Here is a 20,892-nt window from a genome sequence, read left to right on the forward strand (position 1 = left end):
ATAAGAGTGTCATAACAATTAAATGGGAAAAGAACAGTTTTTTCAACAGATGATACTGGGACAACTGAATATACACATGCAAAACAATGAAGTTGGACTGCCTCCTTCCTCACGTGGAAATAAACTTAAAATGTACCATAAATCTAAATATAAGAGGTAAAACTATAAATCTCTTAAGAAAAAGCATAGGAGTAAATCATTGTGACCTTGGATTCTGCAATAGTTTCTTAGATAAAAAGCGAAAAGCACAAGTGACAAAAGAAAAAGTGGATAAAGTGGGCTACATCAAAACTAAATACTCTTGTGCTTCAAACAATACCCTCAAGAAAGTGAAAATGAAAAGATAATTTATACAATGGGAGAAAATATTTGAAAATCATATATCTGATAAGTTATTAGAACCCTTACAACTCATTAACAAAAGGCAAATGGCTCGATTAAAAATTGGGCAAAGGATTTGACTAGATTTCTCCAAAGAAGATCTACAAATAGCAACCAAGCACTTGAAACATCATTATCCATCAGGGGAATGCAAATTAAATCACAATGAGATATCATTTCATACCACTAGGATGGCTATTTAGGACAGACAATAACAAGTACTAGTGGTGAGGATGTGAGAAATTAGAACTCTTAGAATTGCTGGTGGGAATGTAAATTGGTGTAGCTGCTTTGAAAAACAGTTTAGCAGTTCCTGGAAATGCTAATTAGAGTGACATATGACCCAACAATTCTTTTCCTAGGTTCATAGCTAAGAGAAATGAAAACAGAGCTTGCTGGCAACCACAAGTTAGGAACAGATTCTCCCTCAGTTGCCTCCCAAAGTAACCAACCTTGTCAACTCCTGGATTTTGGACTTTAAGCCTATAGAACTGTGAGAGAATAAATTTCTGTTCTTTTAAAACCACCTAGTTTGTGTTTATTTGTTCCAGCATTCCTAGGGAATAATAGAGTAATTCTGTATTTTTCTGGGGTAACTGGGTAAATCTAGATTAATAACTAAAAAGAGTCCCTAAGTAAATACTTGAACATAACAGTAGGTGCTCTCAAAAGAACTGGGAAATACATTTTCACTTGGATCAGAACAGAAATAAACAGATCTCTCTAAAAAGAAATGATACCACCTTAGATGGTTTAACTCAGTGGATAGAGTGTCGGCCTATGGACCAAAGGGTCCAGGGTTTGATTCCGGTCAAGGGCATGTACCTTGGTAGCAGGCTTCTCCCTGACCTGGGCCCTGGTCAGGGCACATGCAAGAGGCAACCAATGTGTTTCTCCTATGTCAATGTCTCTTTCTGCCCTTCCCTCTCTCTTCCACTTTAAAAATCAATGGGAAAATATCCTCAGGTGAGGATTAACAAAACAAAACAAACAAAAAAATGATACCCAGGTCAGAAATACCTTCCTTAACTTGACCTTTTTGAGAAGATTTGTGTCTATTAAAAACAATACAACAAAATACAGACAGTTTCCAATATAAGCATTGTCTATCTAGAAGAGAGTCTCAGTCAATGGACTGTGAGAATTACCACCCAGGGCAAGACTATTCTGTGGGAAGATGAATGAATCATGTTATCATTGCTTGATGCCATTAAACATTCAAATTAGAAAACTTCCTTTGTTCCAACTGCTTGCTCACTAAGCAATCTTCTGATTATAATTTGGCTTCCCATGTGGGTTGTCTACAGGGAAACAATGAGCTGGTCAGGCCAGCATGAGTATTGGGGCCTTTTGACAGTTATTTCTCATTGCAAATTAATAAATTGACCTTCTCTAATGTATCAGTGTCTTAGTTCCAGTCAGCACTCCCTAGCTAATCAACTCTAGAAGATGGGCAAAACTGAGTTTCTAAATATGTGAAAGACAGGCTGGACACTGGTCAGCAGCAAATTACTATAGTAAATGCTGCCACTAAGTCCCAATGGTCAGTAGGCTTCCCCACAAAACACCCCGATCTCAAAATATTTTTCCATTTAACTTGTCTAATATGTGCACAGTTGCTATTTCAAGAGTTAGTAAAATATCTTTGATCCTATTTTAATGCTGTATTCTCTAAGTGTTAAATAGGAAAGTTGTTAAATTAAGGAGGGGATTTAAGACATCAGAGTCTGTAAACAAATTTTAAGGTGTGTAAGGATTACAAAAGTCTGAAAACTAACAATTCTAAGAAATTATCACATTAACAATCTGAATTTTGTCACTTCATAGTAAATATGGTTTGATAGATATTACTCTGAGACTAGAAAATACCATGTATACATTAAAACACTTTGTCCCCGAAATAAATAATTTTTACATTTTAAGAGTCACCTGTAACAAGTATGGTTAAATTCAATGGAACAAATATTCAGGTTACTTTTAAGAAGCTTTTACTTCTCACATATTCTTCCTACCATTTTTCAAGCCTGGAAAAGTGCTTTTTGTTGTGCTATTTCAAATTTGGTATTTTGAAAGGGTAACCATATCCTCCTAATAAATTTAGAAGCTGATTACAGAAGTAGATTACTTTAAAGATAAGGCAGTGCCAAATTGAGATTTCTAGGAATTTTTTAGAGGATTTACAGAAACCGGGTGTGTGTGTGTGTGTGTGTGTGTGTGTGTGTGGAGGACTCGTTTTGCTACTGAGGCACAGGCAGATCTTAAAAAGGACACAACGATACAGTGATATCTAATGGTGCATTCTTCCAGTTTACAGACCGTAGAGATGGAGAAGAAAAACACTTTAAAATTAGGTTAAATTCATGTATGTAAAGATACTGGTTTAAAGAGCTTAAAATGGAATTGAAACAATGTTTTTAAAAAGAGTATTTAAAAATACTTACCTGCCTGTTATTCATTACCATTATGTTAAAGAGCACAGAGGCTCTATCAAGTGGTTTGACAGGATAGAAATAAATATCAGCAACACAATTAACCTTGAAGTATAAAACTAAGATCAGAGCAATGACACTGGGAGTCATGATATTGGCAAATAAAAAATATTTACCAGCACACTGTTGTTGTTGTTGTTCCATCCTTCATACAGAACTGTTTGTGTCAAGAACAGTTCGAATAAAAAGTAATTCTGATAAAGTTTTTGAAGGCCCTTAGGCATGTATAAAAACACCATTCTACAGTGACCCATTCTTTGGCCACTAGCATTTGAGAGGTATGTGTGTGTGGGGAAGAGGGAGGAGGCATATATCACAGTTCAATGAGTAAACGAGTGTTCTATACGAAGAAGCTCAGGGAAGAAAGCAATACCTAGCCCAGAAAGAGATATGCCTACCTGTCATTCTCATTCAGAGACAGTTCTATGTTGAAATACAACAAATTACAAGCACAGAAAGATATTAATCACCAATTAACCAACAATATAACATATTCATCCATAACTTTATACAATACCTTCTTTTAAAAAATTTCTCTTAGAATGTACTGATTTTAGAGAGAGAAAGGATAAGAGACAGAGAAACATTGATTTCTTGTTCCACTTATTTATGCATCATTGGTTGCTTCATGTATATGTCATAACTGGGTTTTGAACTTGTAACCTTGGTGCAATGGGACAGTCTCTAACTTTCTTAATGATTCAAATTTATTATGTGTAGCTTTATCAAATAGGACTTATTGTATATTATTTTTTAATCTGTCTTTTCTCCATTTTCCCATCAGTTCTATAAGTCACTGCAATCTGAACAAACCTCTAAAAACTCACATCAAAATGTATGACTTTAGCTGGGCTGTATGATAGCTATGTGAGGTGCTATGAGAGATACTCAGGCTTTTTCTCTAGCTCAGTTCAGGGCAGACAGGTCTGTGTTCGAAAAGCCTGAAGTAGTTGGAAGACTGGTGTCTGTGTGTAGGATTACCATATTTGTCAGCACACTTTTATGAAAACTACAACCTCTAGAAGCTCACTTATATCCTAACTTCTTATCAGGTTTGATCTTCAGTTAATCATGCTCAGCTATTTAGAAAGCTTTCCATCTTTCCCATGTAGTATTAGAGAACCACCTTGTGTTAGAAACCTAAGCAAATGATCAGACATCTGTTTTTAGATACCTTAGTTGTCCACAGCTTTACTGTCCAGTCAAATGATGAAGTGACAAAAAGATGTGAGAAGTCTACTGCTCCAACAGCTGCATGACAATGGATGCCTGTGATTGGTCCTTGATGTCCCTCAAACATCTCACTGATTCCAGCTTTGCTGTTTCATCAAAGTGAAAATGTTAGGGAAAGCTCTGTAAGGATACCACTTACAAAAACATTATTTTACAGCTTATTTATCAAACTTTGAAATAATTTCAACACTTACCCTGTGCTCATAACATATCAGAATAACTGAAATTGAGTGTTACTCTATCTATTTGATAACACTACTAAAGCAATCCTATATAATAATAAAAGGCTAATATTCAAATAGACCAAATGGTGGAGCAACTAAACAACGGAACAACCGGTTGCTATAACAGGCGCTGACCATCAGGAGGTGTGTGCAGAACATGGCAGGCATCGGCCATGGTGGGATGGTGGAGCAGGTGAGTGGGGGATGTAGACCAAGCCAGGGCAGTCGCTGCCATCAGGTTACTGAAAATTCTTTGTTCCTGAGCGCAGCAGTCCTACCTGGCACTTGCACCCACAGCTGGTGCCGGAGCAGGTCCCAGTTGCTCAGCACTGTCTGCAGGTGCAAGAGGTGGCTGCCAGCCCCAATTTCCCCTGAGGGCTTCTCCACCTCCCCCTGCTCCTGAGGGGCCATCAGGGGTAGCAGCCACCACTCACACCAGCTGCTGGTGCTGGCCTCAATTGCTCCGCACCATCAGCACATGGGAGCGGCAGTGGGAGCGGGGCTGCTGGCAGACGGACCGGAGGCCATGGTAGGAGGGGCCGGATGAGGGCGTAGAGCACATGTGTCAAACACAAGGCCCGCGGGCCAAATCCGTCCCGCCAGGCCTTGCAATGTGGCCTGCACCGCGCTGTCATCACTGCACTCCGCTGCGTTTCCATCACAATGATAGTTTATGACTGTTCAGTAAACCATTCGGCCCGCGATTTAGGCTGGATTTTAGATTTTGGCCCCTTCTCTGATTGAGTTCGACACCCCTAGCGGAGAGGATGGGCTGAGACCCGCCCCTGTGCCCACCGCAGCCTCGTGGCCTACAGTTCCTTTCAAGCTGCACGAATCCATGCCCTGGGTCCCTAGTAAGTACATATTTGAACCATAAACATGGTGTTGAAAACAGAACTCAAAAGTTCAATGTCTGAAGTGGTGGAATAGGGATAAAGGGATACTACATGTAAGAGAGAAAATCTGGACTACTCTTAAATCAGAAGGTTTGAAGTGAAGGTGATCTATACTTGAGATGAAAACTGGACATTCAATTTTTTTTTTTTAAGGAAGCCATTGATAAGGTACAGGTCGACAATTTCAAAACAAATTGAACAGCAGGAGAAATACTAGTCAATTTAAAATGTGTACATGATAATACAATTATCAGGAGGAAGGACTGAACTAAAAGCTCAAAGTCTACATAAAATGAGAAAATGGCTGAAAGTCTTATATACAACTTGAAAGGTCAACTTGTGGATAATGTATTTGCAATTGCTGAATGTTATCTTCCACCACTAACTTCTGCAAGCATGTGCACATACATAAAACTACACCACAACCTTCAACATCCAGAATTCATCATGATCCAAAATAACTTTGGATTTTTCAAAAATTGTTTTAATTTTATACACCTGACCTCAAATAATGTGTCACAAATAATGAATGGCTCTAGGATAGATTTCTACTTAAACAAGGGGCAATTTGTTTTAATGAGATTATTCAGGGGGAAATTTTAAATAATTGCAAATTTCAGTTTAGATGTACCTGCCATGGCGGCATGCTGTGTACACAGAGCCTTCTTCACTCCCAACAACAAAGTTGTTGACATCTCCAACAGGGAAGGACATTGATGTCACAGCTACTGCCTTTGACTGTTTATGAACCAATTCCATGCTATCCTGGATAGAAAAATTAAGGAAATTATTTCGTAAACTTTCAATTATTTTTTAAAGAAAATTTATATTTTTAATTGGTTTGTAAGCAATTCTTTTATTATACTTCTTATATAAATTGTCTTTAAGTGAAGCAGGTTTGAAAATATAATATATATTCAACAAGCTATATTTAACACATGTTTAGATTTATAAACTATTACCATAATACCATTATAAAACATTTATAAAACACATAAGCTGGGGTTTACATAGACTTAAAAAATAACATTTGCCTCAAAATTTCAGAGTTTTCCAAAATAAACCTACCTGTGGATGGGAAAGCATGTCCAGACTCCATGAACAGATTTTTCCATCAGTAGAGATGCTAATCAGATTATGAGCATTTTGTGTTCCAACGACATTTACACAATATACAGGATGCTGAAGAAAGAGATATTAAGGAATTCTGGAATTATTTCACCAAAAAGTGAAAAAGTTTTTATTGCATAATCATAGATATTCTCTTTCATATCAAAACTGTCTCTTATCTTCAGGGCATTTTTAATGTGAAGTTTGACGATATTCTGTTAATTAATGAAAGGATGTTTCAGAAGAGAAATAGGTTTCTAATAAAACAAATTTCCAGAAATACAGAAAAAAAGGCCTTGTTCTTTGCTGCTAAATGATAAGGAATTCACACATCAAAGAAAACCCATTCTGAGGCTACTCTGATGGGCACTACTAAGTATTTAATGGTGAAGGAGCACAGAAGTCTAATGGAAATAACCTACTTACTGTGTGTGCAGCAGCTGACAGTGGAGTTCTTTGCACTGGTGTTCTTTTATTACTACGGTTATCCCACAGCACAATTTGGCCTGAATACGTACCGCCAACAACCAGATTTGGATGAAATTTTGCAAATGTAGCAGACATCACAGCTGACTGCAAATAAGTAAGATTTTTATTTTTATATTTAAGGTTCAAATATTAGAAGCTTGATAAGTTATAAAAATGCATTTTCCCCTTCATCATAAGGTATTAGAGGTTATAAAAACAAGTAAATAAATTCATTTAAAATTTTTACTTTGTTCCAGAATATAAAAATTTATTTTTGAATATTTTTTGCTTAAAAGTCTAATGTAATGATTACCTACATAAATATGTTTAAGTAACTTATAAAGAAAGCAAAATATTATTTTATTCAATTACAGTATTAAGTCAAAAGATAACTGGCTTTGCATTAACCTCTAACAATAATCTGACAACAGAGTACTTGCTAGTTTTGATTCAGTTAAGTGTTTGTTTTTTTTTTCGAAATTATAATATTAAAAGATTACAACTTATATAACCAAAAAAGGTTTGCAAATTCTAACTTACTAAATCCTCTTTAAAACTCTGCATCTGTTTCCTACTTCACACATATGTTTCTACTTAAAACTATCTAGTTCCAACTCCTCAGGCCATGTATAAGTAATTCAGTGGGCCAACAGTCTAATTGTATATTCAGCAAATAACTTCCTAAGAAAGACCCTGTAGAAAAGACATTTTAGAAAAGATTTCTTTTATACAATCAATCACAATAACAGAAAATCACAACTGCAAAGAACTTTAGGTGTGATTAAACATTATAAGAGATGTCAGAAATGCTACAAAAAGGCAGATCATGTTGAATTGAGAAGTCTTTAGTTTTCTGTTAACATCTGTTTGCAAATATGAAGTGGTTTAGTAAATGCCAACCCAATAAAATCATCATGTTGAAAAGAAAAGAAAAAAGGCACTTGTCTAAATTCATTAATGAATTCTTAAACTTGAGGAAGACTGTTAAAGACCTTCTTACCTGGCAGTGAAATACATATTCTGGGGTAGTTTTTTTGTATTTCATATTCCATACAAGGGCCACACCATCAGGTTCATGAGGAGCATCTTCATTGTTATTATAGGAAGCCACGAGTAACTCTGGATACTGCTCATGAAAATCAAGTAGAAAAAAATGCTATGTTAAGAACTGTTTTTACATTCTTAGTTACTCATTGTATCTATCAAATTATTCTGAAATACAAATACATAACACTTCATAAAAAAAGAGATATATCTAGAGTTATGCTTACTGGAATGTAACATTACCTTAAATTAGTTATTTAAAATGTTTTAATTAATTTAATTAATATATGTATTACAATTTTATCCAAAGGATTTGGTGAGCAATTGAAACTGGATTTTGGCATAAATAAAATCTTAAGTTTTAAATATAAATAATGTTTCCAATAATTTCTTCTACAGTACATAAGACAAAATAAAAAAACATTGAATCATCTATTATTATTTTATTTATTTTTAAAAAATTTTATTAAATTATCTGTGTACATATTTTAACATTGCCCCCATCTATTATTATTTTAAATGACATATATTGATTTAATTACACAAAATTTCCATGGCTAAAATATTATAAAAGGTTAAAAGCAAAAAACCAAAAACCACAAATCACAGATACAGATAACTCTATGGTGATTACCAGAAGGAAAGGGGGATGGGGAGAGGTAGGAAAGGGTGATGGAAGGAGACCTGACTCTGGGTGGTCAACACACAAGCAATATACAGTTGACATATTATAGAACTGTACACCTGAAACCCATACAATTTTATTAAGCAATGTCACCCCAATAAATTCAATAAATGTAAAAAAAAAAAAAGCAACCAGTTTTATAATTTACCTGAGATGACCAATCCAAACAACTAACAACCCGATGCTTTGACCACCGTTCATCAAAAAATTGTCGATTTAATGACAGCTTTGCACCTGCTTGAATCTCTCTATAGAAAAGACCAAATCCAGAAAAAGGTGGTGTTATAAATTCTTCCTCTTAATCTTAAAGTAACTTATCATTGCTAAAGCCATAATTTTAGTGATTAAACATTACCCTTCTTTGTCTTCCAAATCTCTGCCACTGTAGTCAAAGAAGATGTTAATCTGCTCAGAAAGAGCTCTTTCTACAATTCTCGTGGAATGGTCAAAGAAACTTAAAAACTCTTCAGTGTGCAAGATTTGTTGCTTTTCTTCTTCAGTCAGCTCATGAGGGGGAGCTGGAAAACAAATGTTTTTCTGAAGTCTGACTTACGTGAGTCAAATCAGGTCAACTCACTATTATAGTTTGAATCAATGAATGCCACACATTCTTTTACAACCAGATGCACCTCTTTAATTTAGAGCATTTTATTCTACTTTCATATATAAACAATAAAGAGAATCTTATTAGGAATCAACAAAGTTTTTTAAAGTTAAATTCTTTAAAATACCTTTACTATCATTTTCCTCATCTTTTTTTAAAATTTTCTCTTCTTCAGGTTCAATAGGTGGTTTAGGAGTCACTGCATCATCTTCTTCTTCATCATCTGAGGAAAACAACACAGAGAACAAGAATTATTTTTATGAAAATAATAGATAATTTTTAGGTCATAGGCAGAAGGTATCACAACTCTTTACATAAAAGCAAAAGCAAATCACTGATAAGACAGAATAAATACAAATAATATGAATTTTGTCAACATAATTTTGAAGAAAGAATTATGTAGAACCTCTAGGTTTTTATACATACCTATGTGGCTTCTTATCAACAGTCATTCCAAATTCTGTAGCTACAGAAACTGAAATAAGATATTTAAGCAACTAGGATGAATTCCTTAGGGAAATCTCTAAAAGCTTGCAAGCATTTATCATTCCAGACAGAACAACATGCAACTCCTACGTAGTTTTATGTAGCATGCTGACACATTAATGCTGTAGAATGAAGAAAATCAAATGTCGAAAATAGCCTACAGAGCTGGCTGCTTACTTATGATCTGAAACCATCAGTGTCTAATGGGTCTTCATATGGCATAAAGACGGCTTACATTAACTCTCAGGTTGCTATTTGAGAGGCAGATTTTAAAGATAATAGCTATGAGACCACATTTTCTATTCTGTCATTTTAAATGCAAGTCTCATTACCACCGTTATATAATGTGGCAATAAGCACTTAATGTTTTCTTGAGTAAAAATATATATATTGAGATAATATACAATGTTTAGAAGATTTTTTTTATTACTAAATCTACTCTTATATTCCCAAACCAGGAAATAACTTAAAATCACTTATTTTAAAATGTTATAGGATACAGAGCTTTGCCTACTTCTCTTTCACTACATACTGAGATGGATTTTTATGGAGGAAACGCTTTTTTTTATTGTCTAAAACAGATGTGTCATTTGTCTATGAGGGAGTAGCAGCAGGGATCTACAGCACAGTAGCATAGTACATCTCAAGTAATGAGAGCCTATTCAATAAGGGAATTTCCTTGTTATAGTCCTTCCCCTGACCCATGTTTGAAATTATCTAAAACACACATATATACAACGGACACAAAAGAATGGTCAAGGATGGGAACCAGCTGCCAAGTCATGGTCCCACAGCCAAGCCAGCTGACTAGATAGCAACAACCAGATGGCATTGCTGGGATTGTGTCTTTCTGCTACAAGGTGGCAATAGGATGGCATAACATTCTTCCGCTTGACTGCTTCCAATCCCGTCTCTCCCCAATGGCGAGCCCATGCAATTACCCGCACTCCAGGAGGCCTACAGATAAGCCTTTGCCCTGCAAACAAAATGCAGCTTGTAGGCCACACCAGCTGCTAAACCACACACATAGTGTTAGGTTTGGAGAGCTATGAAAATCTTTCTAACTCTACAGTATAAGCAATAAAAATATAACTGTAGCAGTAGGGAAGAAAGCTTTAAATGACACTGTATAATGCACAAAATGATACAACCTCCAACTTAATCAAAATGATAATGACGTATGCCAATCCTACATTACTTGAAATAGAGAGATTTTTACGTTCTGACAAGTTTACAGAACTAGGATAAATGGCACGAATGATTTCAATATATGCTCATACTTTTGAACCAAATGGTGAAGGTTAAAATTTTTCCTTTCAAGGGCCTCAATCAGCCACAAAGGAAAACAGTAATCACTGTCTTTTCAGCCAGCCCAACCGCATTTGTCAGCCCTTTCTCCGTCAATGCAGCCAGAGCAATCAACCTGCCAAACATTCAGAATGGAAAAACAATCTGAAAATACAGGGTATAATGCACCTGCCAGTGAAAATGGCCATTTCAAGAAAAGCTAGTGATCTCAGTGACCCCGCTGAGGAGGCGGTAGTGCAAAGGGGAAAGAACACGTAAAAGAATTCTTAGTGATCGCCACTCTCTTGCACATTGACACTTCCTTACAAAGCATGCCAATTACAGCTTTTGTGCTACTTAAAAAATGAAAGCTTTTTGGGGAACAATATAATCACATGGAGAAACAGAAAGACAGTACTCCTTTTTAGACGAGTTCTCATATACAACGGATTATTAATCTGAAAACAGTATAACTGGTAACAATCCTATACTGCTCAAACATTAGAATGAAATTTTACTATAAAGTCACCTGCAAGTATAATGTAATAAAATTACTTAATTACATTTAACTTAAAAGTTAACTTTTAGAATAGAATATTTACTTCAATTAAAAATTAAATCTGGGAATATACATACATATATATATGTATATATATTTCCATTTTTTGCTAATACTATCAATTATCCTAATCAATTTCATTAGTAGCATTCACTGGATGTAAACCTAAAATCAAAGATAGGGATTTTGAATCACCCTGGACAGGTCACTCTTGAGTACTGTGAATTATAAATTACAGCCTCCTGCCCACATCATATTCTCCTCCCTCAACTTTGTTGTATTATACGGCTTCTAAATACCATTTCCAATGACATGTGTCAAATTCCTGTCATAATGCATATGGTCAGTACTTTAGTGCTAAGTGACCTCATAATCTACATATTTAAAAGAAAAGATCTTGTTTATAGACACTCTTTTCCTTTTAAAATTTAAAATGTAGACGATGTTAGGCAGTGATCTATATCTGCCTACTATATGGCACCTGCCATACCTATTTGCCTATATAGGTCATTTTAGTTATAGTTGAATAATAACTATTAACTATTTAAATATATGTTTTTCAGGATTTCATTTTAGAATGAACATACATAGCTCCCTTTACACATGGATTAAAAACTGATTTAAAAATTATGGTAGATATTTAAACCCAAATTTCATTAAAATGATTAAGCTAAACGAACTTGAAGGAACATAAAAATAAATGATCTGCTATTCTTATAAAACGCAAAAACATAACATTTTCATTATAAAGCTGATTTTTAACAATTACCTATATACCAAATATTAGGCAAAAACACAACATCAGAAACATCCAACTAGGGAATGCTCCTCTGAAACAAAGATATTTCTCCTATTAAAAACTAATAACAATAGCTACTAAGAGACTATTAGCACGAGCAAAATATTACAATTGCAAAGATCTAAGCTAGTCTCTATTATACGATAAGCTTTAATATATATTTAAAACTGAAAGACTGCAATAGAGCAGGAAGACTGAAAAATGGGACTGCCATGTCACATCAATTTATTGATGAATATTCATTGCAATATGCTAAGTGGTTAACTCCATGCTTTCTCTGACAGGGAATCTAAGGTTATAAACTGAGCAGTAAAGAATGCATAAAAGTAGCAGTTACTTTTAAAATGACAAATCTCTTGTCAATGAATGTTAAGACTAGGTTTAATGAACCATTGAATTTTTACTTTGAGTTAACATCAAAATTGTGATGTATTTTGGTGAGATGGAAAGAAAAGCTGTTCTATAAACTAAACTGCACCTAGAAATAACACCAAAGAATGAAATTCCAGTTGTCGGAATCATCTGTTACAATGGAATAGGTTAATCAAAGTTAAATCATCTGTGAAATGGGTGGCTTTTGTTAAACTGAAGGGTGTCTTCAGAGCAAGTTTTATCATCTGTATGTCATATTACATTTAAGAGACATCTAAATAAGAATAAGCCAAAAAGTATACTTAAAATATTACAACTCATTTACATAGATAATATGCAAAGGTCCTAAAAAGTCCTCATTAAACATTTTATCTATCACTTACAAGGATTAATCCGTAATAGGAAGTGAAAAGCAAATCCCATCATTAGTATATTAATGCTGTTTAGGAAATAAGTTTGTTGTTTTCATTATGCTGGTGTCCCCTATTTTAAGACAGTTTAATATCCAATGACAAATATCGAATTTAAAAAGCAGGCTGATTATTCATGATATAAAGGAAGTTGCCACTGAGTTTTAAAAATCAAGAAATTATCTGCATATAAAATATACATTAATAAACATCTTATAAATAACTTTATGAACATCTTTGGGAAAATAAGAATAGTAGAAGAAAATGCTACAATAATTAATTTACAAATACAGATATGAATAATTTTCCTTTAATATTTTCAAAATAATCCTTTTCTGGATCAACATTGTTTTGAATTGCTTCACTTCAACCAATTTATCCATAATTTCATCGTTTTATACCTTACTCTTTAAGATCATTAAGAGAACTTATACTGTGACAAAGCTTCATGAATGCATCAAGGAATCCATTCCTTTTATTTTTTTAAACATCAGAATAAGATGCAAAGTCACTGGTATTTTTTCTTTTAATTTTTTTTTTTTTTTATTCTCACCCAAGGATATATTTTTACTGATTTAGAGAGAGAGGAAAAGAGAGGACGAGACAGACAGACAGACATCTATGTGAGAAACATCAACTGGTTGCCTTCCATACATGTCGTAACCTGGGAATTGAACCTGTAACCTTTTGTATACAGATGACGCTCCAACCAACTAAGCTACCAAGCCAGGACTCTACATGGTCTTTTTTTTCTTTTTTTTAATATATTTTATTGATTTTTCACAGAGAGGAAGAGAGAGGGATAGAGAGTTAGAAACATCAATGAGAGAGAATCAGCAATCAGCTGCCTCTTGCACACCCTCCACCGGGGATGTGCCCGCAACCAAGGTACATGCCCTTGCCCAGAATCGAACCCGGGACCTTTCAGTCCACAGGCCGACGCTCTATCCACTGAGCCAAACCGGTCCTGGCTACATGGTCTTTTTAATATAAAATTTAGATTTTATTTAGACAGTATTGGCATCATTTACATAGATTCTGTGAGCTGGGCTCTCATAAATATTACATTTTTCTGACACCATAATTTCAGATAAGTTGATTAAAGTCTTTCAATCAATATTAAGAAAAAATTCCTTACTGATTCTGAGGGTTAAAACTAATTTATTAAATGTGCTATTTATTCCAGAATTTTTAAAAAATTCATTTTTGACAAGGGTAATATTAATATTAACCAGAGGCCCACAAATTTAGTCTACTTGGGAAATGTGGATTCCAGATGTTAAGACCATGCAATAAAAAATTAAAAGTTCTGCCGAAACCAGTTAGGCCTCAGTTAACTTTTCTAGGCCTCTATCTAATGATTAGATTAGATAACCTTTAGGATAACTTCCTCTTTAAAAATCTGTTCCTAAAAACAGCAGCAACAACAAAAAAATCCATATTGAGAGGTGAATAAGAAAAAATGCCATTTTCAAAGAGAGTTATAAACTTTAAAAAGATAAAGGCAGAAAGTAACTTTTCCAGGAGTGTATCTGTGGGCACCATGCTCCTGCCATGAGAAGCTTTTTACCTGCCGCGAATAAAATTGACTAAGGTCGCATGTTCCTAGTCAATTTCATTCACAGTAGGTGCTGTAAGGCAGCAAAGAACATCAGTTCAGAAACTGTGCCACCAACTTACAGAATAAACTTGAAAGCAAGAAGATGGCTAGCAAGGGAGAAAAGAAAAACAAGGCAAAAATAAAAACTGCTTTTTAAAAGAATAGATTCAGCCATTTAAAAAAATGGGAGAAAGGTAAGAGTTAAATCTAAGACCAATTTTTATCTTCAATTTGGTAATTCAAATTACTTCTGCACTGATTACACTGCCTACCCAAGTTTAATTTACTGTCCGTTACACTCAAATTGTGATTCCTGCAATTTTATCTCATGGTGAGTTTTGGAATTTGTTACATAATTCTTCAATGGGAACCAGCCAGGCTAAGTTTGAGAACTACTGTTTAAAGCAATGGATAAGCACAAGTACAGTTAAGCATAAAGTATTTTCATTATAAAACCTTAATTTCAGGCTTTTTTTCTTTCTCCTCTTTCTAGAAACTTCCATAAACTGAGAAAAGAAACTTAATGTAATAAACTTTGACATGAAAATAACTGTAACAATATAGAAAGAAAATTATCTCATTTTTATAAATAGTACCAAAGGCTAAGGATGGCCCATGGTATTGGGAAACATTTCTCACTCTCCTTCAGTTACTTACCTTAACCTGAAACTAAAAACAACAACAATAAACAAAGAAAGGATAATCTAGTGTCTTTAATTATAGCATACACTCTTAAATTTGCAGAACCAATGAGTACTTATTAGGTTGCAAATGAATAAATATTGAACTTTGTAAAAATTTATACCTAAGTCTAGTCCTCACAGTGAAAATTTAAAGGTATGTCTGCATCAGTTGTGATTTTAAAACTGGGCTCAGTTCACCCACCTTGTCACTTTCACCTTCTTTCAGTGAAGAAATATTATATTTAACTCAATGAAAGATCAAGCTGTTTATTTATTACTAGATGCCCGTTGTATGAAATTCGTGTGTGTGTGTGTGTGTGTGTGTCCGTCCCTCAGTCCAGCCTGCACCCTCTCCAATCTGGGACATCCCTCTCACAATCCAGGACTGCTGGCTCCCAACTGATCACCTGCCTGCCTGCCTGACTGCCCCTAACCACTTCTGCCTGCCAGCCTGATCACACCCTAACCATTCCCCTGCCAGCCTGATTGATGCTAACTGCTCCCCTAACTGCCCTCCCCTGCTGACCTGGTCACCCTCAACTGCCTTCCCCTGCTGGCCTGATCCCCCACAACTGCTCTCTCCTGCTGGCCATCTTGTGGTGGCCATCGTGTGTACACATGGGGCGGCCAACTTGTGTGTTGGGAGTGATGGTCAATTTGCATGTTACTTCTTTATTATATAGGATTCTTAGATTAGAGGACCAGTGCATGAAAATTCATGCACTCAGTGGAGTTCTTCAGTCCAGCCTGTGTCCTCTCGCAGCCTGGGAGCCTTTGGAGGATGTCCAACTGCCACAGAGGCAAAAGAAGCTCCTGCCACTGCCACTGCACTTGCCAGGCGTGAGCCTGGATCAGGGCTTCTGGCTGAGAGGTGCTCCCCCCTGTGGGAGCACACTGACCACCAGGGGGCAGCTACTGTGTTAAGCGTCTGCTCCCTGGTGGTCAGTGTGCATCACAGTGACTGGCTGTTCGGGCATTTAGTTGATTTGTATATTAGCCTTTTATTATACGGGATAATCACTTTAATATTATTCCGATGCATACACCAATAAATAACTAAACCATGCTATTTTTTAATGAAGTGTTTTTTAAACTACAGGTTTAAACCAATAAATTTAGTACATAATGTTCAACATTTTAAAAAATGAAATAGAGCCCTAGCTGAATTGGATCAGTAGATAGAGTGTCAGCCTACGGACCAAAGGGTTCCGGGTTCAATTCCTGTCAGGGGCACGTACGGTACCTCAGTTGCAAACTCCTCCCTGGCTCAGGCTCTGGTTGGGGCTGGTGCAGGAGGCAACCAATCAGTGTGTGTCTCTTACATGGATATTTCTCTCTGTCTTTCCCTCTCTCTTCCACTCTCTCTAAAATAATGGAAAAACATCCTCAGATGAAGATTAAAATAAATACATAAAATGAAATAGAAAAGGGAGGTGCTATTTCATAAAACTTGTTTCAGTTAATCATGTGTATTTCTATGTATAGTGGATTATAATATTAATTGAATTTTTTACCATAGATTAACTATCATAAAAACATGAAAATGCTGCTACAGTGGCAGCATAAGAGGGAAAACACATCTTGGAATCAGTCAGACTTGATTTAGAATCTGAGCTACTGGCTATGTGAACCTTGATAAATAACCTCTTTCAGCTTAAGTTTCTTCATAAGCAAATAGAACCATTACTTAACTCTAAGGGTTTTGGTGAGAAAATTAGAGGTAATATAAAGTGCCTCACACTATACCTGATATATAGTAGGCACTCTTTGCTGTTGAAACTTTCCATAATCAGCTCAAACTGGTTTGGTTCAGTGGACTGAGCAGCAGCCTGCAGACTGAAGGGTCTCAGATTTGATTCTAGTCCAGGGCACATGCCGGGGCTGGGAGCTCAACCCCCAGTGGGGACATGCTAATTAACCATATATATATGTACCCTGTTTCCTCGAAAATAAGACAGTGTCTTATATTAATTTTTGCTCCCAAAGATGCGCTAGGTCTTATTTTCAGGGGATGTCTTATTTTTCCATGAAGAAGAATACGGTACACATTTATTGTTAAATGAAAACAAAGGAAATTTATTATCTGTATACGGTACGGTAGTACGGTAGTTGTCAACAGAAACCAGACAAACTGTGAATCCTACAGTATCAAGAATTTACTCATTTATTCAATGACAATCATGTCATCATCTTCTGGAACATCATCATAACAATCCAATTCCTGAATTTCCTGGTGAATTTCTTGTGACTCCATTTCTTTCAGAATCAGTGGACCAAATCTCTCATGTTTAGCCTGGGGGGGGGGGGCCTTATTTTTGGGGGGATGCCTTATATTTCACTCAGAAGGAAACCTGTAAGTAGGTCTTATTTTCGGAGGATGTCTTATTTTTGGGGAAACACGGTAGCTTATATTTTATTAACTTTTAATAGAGTTTTAAAAGAAAGTTTTCAAACTCTAAAAAACAAATACATAAATATGTAATGCATTAGTTTTATGATGTTACCCCTTAAGAAAATATGCCAAAAAATTAAAACAAAAAGGCATGGGGGAAAATAATCCACGTATTAAAAAATAAGGCAGGGGGGGATTAATGACAATCATATTAAGGATAGATATTCACCTTCTTTGGGTTGAGCCATAACTGGAGTCTGCGTTTCCTTTGTATATGTCACGATTTCTCGAGGAGGAAAGTCAACTTGTGTAATTTTAGCCATTCCAAGTTTGATAGGTCCTCGTCTAAATAAAGTTAACGCAAATATTTTAAAATACAATAAATGATACATCTAACTATATCAAACCATGTTATTTTAGAAAAGTAGGAATTAAACATTGTGTATCCAACACAGTGATTTAAATCCTGATTTACTCAAGAAATTCTAAATGAACAATGAATTGGCTTTATCTTAACAAAAGAATTAGAAGGTAACAAAAACAAAAGATATTTCTGAATCATTCAAGGTATTTATTTTTTACTTTAAAAAGGCAAATAATTTATAGTTTCTTAGAGTAAATGTGTGGGTAATAACAGAGTAAGAAGATGGGGTTTTTGTAGTGGTCTGCTTCATATGATTGATGATAAGAACTTTTTATTTTCTGCAAAGATATGATTCTGGACTGTTTTGAAAAATCAGATATATGAATCTCACTCAGATCACTTTCAGTTTCCTTCACCATTAGAAGACTTCACTTTTAAGACTGAAAAATAATTTTTAGTTCACAACCTTTTTTTCTAATTTGTAGAAATGGAGAATCATACAGTCCACTTAAATTTTAAAATGAAATATTTAAACTTAAATTGCTAATATCTTCATGGTACATAGTGTCCTTAAATCATATACGTACAAACTACAGTGCAGATACTTTATACCTAAAGCAACAGATCTTTTGAATACCTTAAAACTATTAAAGTCACTTCTGCTTTAAATAGAGGGAAAACATTCTCTTTTGACAAACAGAAGAAAGTTGTGGCTGAGGAAAATGGACCAAATGAGAAATATCTTTTATTATGTATCTGGGGCATCTTTTCTTAGTTATTATATTAGATGTTTATATTTTAAACCAAATAAAGTATGCATCCGAACTGGCCAAGAAGTTCTCAATTATGAAGCTGTTTTAAAAGGATATCTAACAAAGACATTGCTGTAACTTCCAGAATATCAAGCAGTATATCTGAATTATATATATCATTAATTTCTCTAAGCTCCTAAATGTGGGCCATAAGAAATTTTTAATGTGTTTTCTACTTAAGGAATATCTTAGCCTTAAAGAAAGAAAAAGAGCATAATCGAAGAATTAAATGAGAAATTTTAAATACATTTTGATAATCTAGTATTCTAAGAATAAAATTTGAAATAAGAAATATTATATTCTGATTTTCACGATGTGAACCATAAGAAAAATAAAACACTCATGAACACTCATCTGGGGGATGTCTTTGTTGGTCAAGCCAACAACTATTAGGACAAGTACTAACTTAATTACATATATGACTTAGTAGTTAAAAATCACAATGTTAGAACAAACAAAATATTCTAAGATTTAAAGGTAGAAGGATAGGGAGGTAAAACCTCACTTGTCTAAAAAGCACTTTTCCAGAGAATAAGGAAGCATATGGGGGTGGGAGAGCCTCAGGGCAGCCAACAGAGAGGCCTTCTAGTTAATATATATATAGTTTTCTCATCTGCAATTCAAGGTTTATTTATTCTTACTTTAGATAGATTCCAAACTATTGGTCATTTGCATGCTTTAGAAGATGCAAATTATCAAGGGAAAATAGCTCTCTCAGTCAGGCACAGTGACAGCAACTAACATTTATATTTTGCATTGGAGACTAGAATAAATGAGTGAATAAATGAACTAGTAAATAAATGAATAAATCAATAGCAGTCTGGGGCCATAGTATAGAGACCAATAGCTCTGTTCTTCTGAAAACATCACTGAATTTTAACATAGGAAAATAAATCAATATTTATAGTGAGTTACCCAGAAAAGGTTCAATCACATGTAGAATATGTATTAAAAGTCTGGGAACTTTGTAACACTTCTTTTAAAAACTTATATCGAAAATACAAAAGTAATAAAAGGAATCTGGACACTTAAATGGGCAGATTTAGGGTATCTAGGAAATCAGATATATAGAATATCTCTTTCATGAAATGACAGAGGATAAATGAGGTGTCACAATAAAATATAACACTTTTCCTAACTATATACTGAATATTACAAATTTAAGCAAAATAAAAATTAGGACAGTTTCACAAAGAATCAGATTAATTATAAAAAAAAGGAAAGGTAATAAATCTATTCAATACCCCAAATCGGAATCTGAGTGAAGCTGAAGAACTGATGGATCTGTATCCCAATGCAGCGTCCTAAATGGTTGTAGGACAACCATGAAGCATTAGCAGAAAAGGCCATAAGTTAGTCAAGCAAATATACTCTATGAATAGCTAAAGTACTGTTCACATTAAAAACCACATGTTCTGGTTAGTATTAAAAAACCACCAGGTATCACTCAACGCTCTAGTGCATGCAATAAGCATAATACAGTTAAGGATGCAAACATACAACCTAAAATGTTAAAAGATAGTATTTTCAGATTAAGGCAAACTATTATTGCACAATAATGGATAAGAACAGCCAAGCATTCAACAACACAAATAATACATTGGTTTTGGATGTTAACAAGTGAGACTATAAAAATAGTTTTAAATTTAAGTTTCCTAATAAAATAAATTAGTAAAAACACTTTAGTTAACATATTATAATCTTGCCCAAAACATTAAATGTGTGCAGGAAATTGTCATATTGGTAAAGGAAATGAGTCAACACATAAGCCTTTCCATAAGAAAGCCAAAGACTATTCCACTGGGATATAAAATAGCTACAGTTTCCAAAAAGTGACCCTTTTGCAATTTATGGGTTAAGCACTGCTTTGGGCTTACATGTCATCTACTTTAGAAAGTAGCTACAGATTTCTTTCTCTAGGAAAAAAGTAGACTTTTCCCAGAACAAATATTTTATGTTCAAAGGATTTACCTAAACTAAAATTTTGGAGGTTA

At 34.7% G+C, this 20,892-nt stretch overlaps 1 protein-coding gene across 7 annotated transcripts in view; it reads right to left on the reverse strand.

Annotated features, from left to right (window-relative positions):
• Window positions 1-20,892, reverse strand: part of DYNC1I2 (dynein cytoplasmic 1 intermediate chain 2) — a 48,731-nt gene that overhangs the window by 6,331 nt on the left and 21,508 nt on the right. For 4 of the 7 annotated variants that reach the window (XM_036421895.2, XM_045575242.1, XM_045575241.1 and 1 more), the window contains 10 exons: window positions 20,143-20,202; window positions 17,952-18,067; window positions 9,262-9,357; window positions 8,886-9,048; window positions 8,679-8,778; window positions 7,802-7,927; window positions 6,760-6,906; window positions 6,292-6,405; window positions 5,855-5,988; window positions 4,045-4,189 (listed from right to left, as the gene is read on the reverse strand). In XM_036421895.2, coding sequence (XP_036277788.1) covers window positions 4,045-4,189; window positions 5,855-5,988; window positions 6,292-6,405; window positions 6,760-6,906; window positions 7,802-7,927; window positions 8,679-8,778; window positions 8,886-9,048; window positions 9,262-9,357; window positions 17,952-18,067; window positions 20,143-20,202 — 1,201 coding nt within the window. The remainder of the gene's footprint in view (window positions 1-4,044; window positions 4,190-5,854; window positions 5,989-6,291; window positions 6,406-6,759; window positions 6,907-7,801; window positions 7,928-8,678; window positions 8,779-8,885; window positions 9,049-9,261; window positions 9,358-17,951; window positions 18,068-20,142; window positions 20,203-20,892) is intronic. The other 3 variants (XM_036421898.2, XM_045575244.1, XM_036421899.2) reach the window with 1 other exon arrangement.

The sequence above is a fragment of the Pipistrellus kuhlii genome, unplaced genomic scaffold, assembly GCF_014108245.1.
Source record: "Pipistrellus kuhlii isolate mPipKuh1 unplaced genomic scaffold, mPipKuh1.p scaffold_m20_p_7, whole genome shotgun sequence".
NCBI lineage: Eukaryota > Metazoa > Chordata > Mammalia > Chiroptera > Vespertilionidae > Pipistrellus > Pipistrellus kuhlii.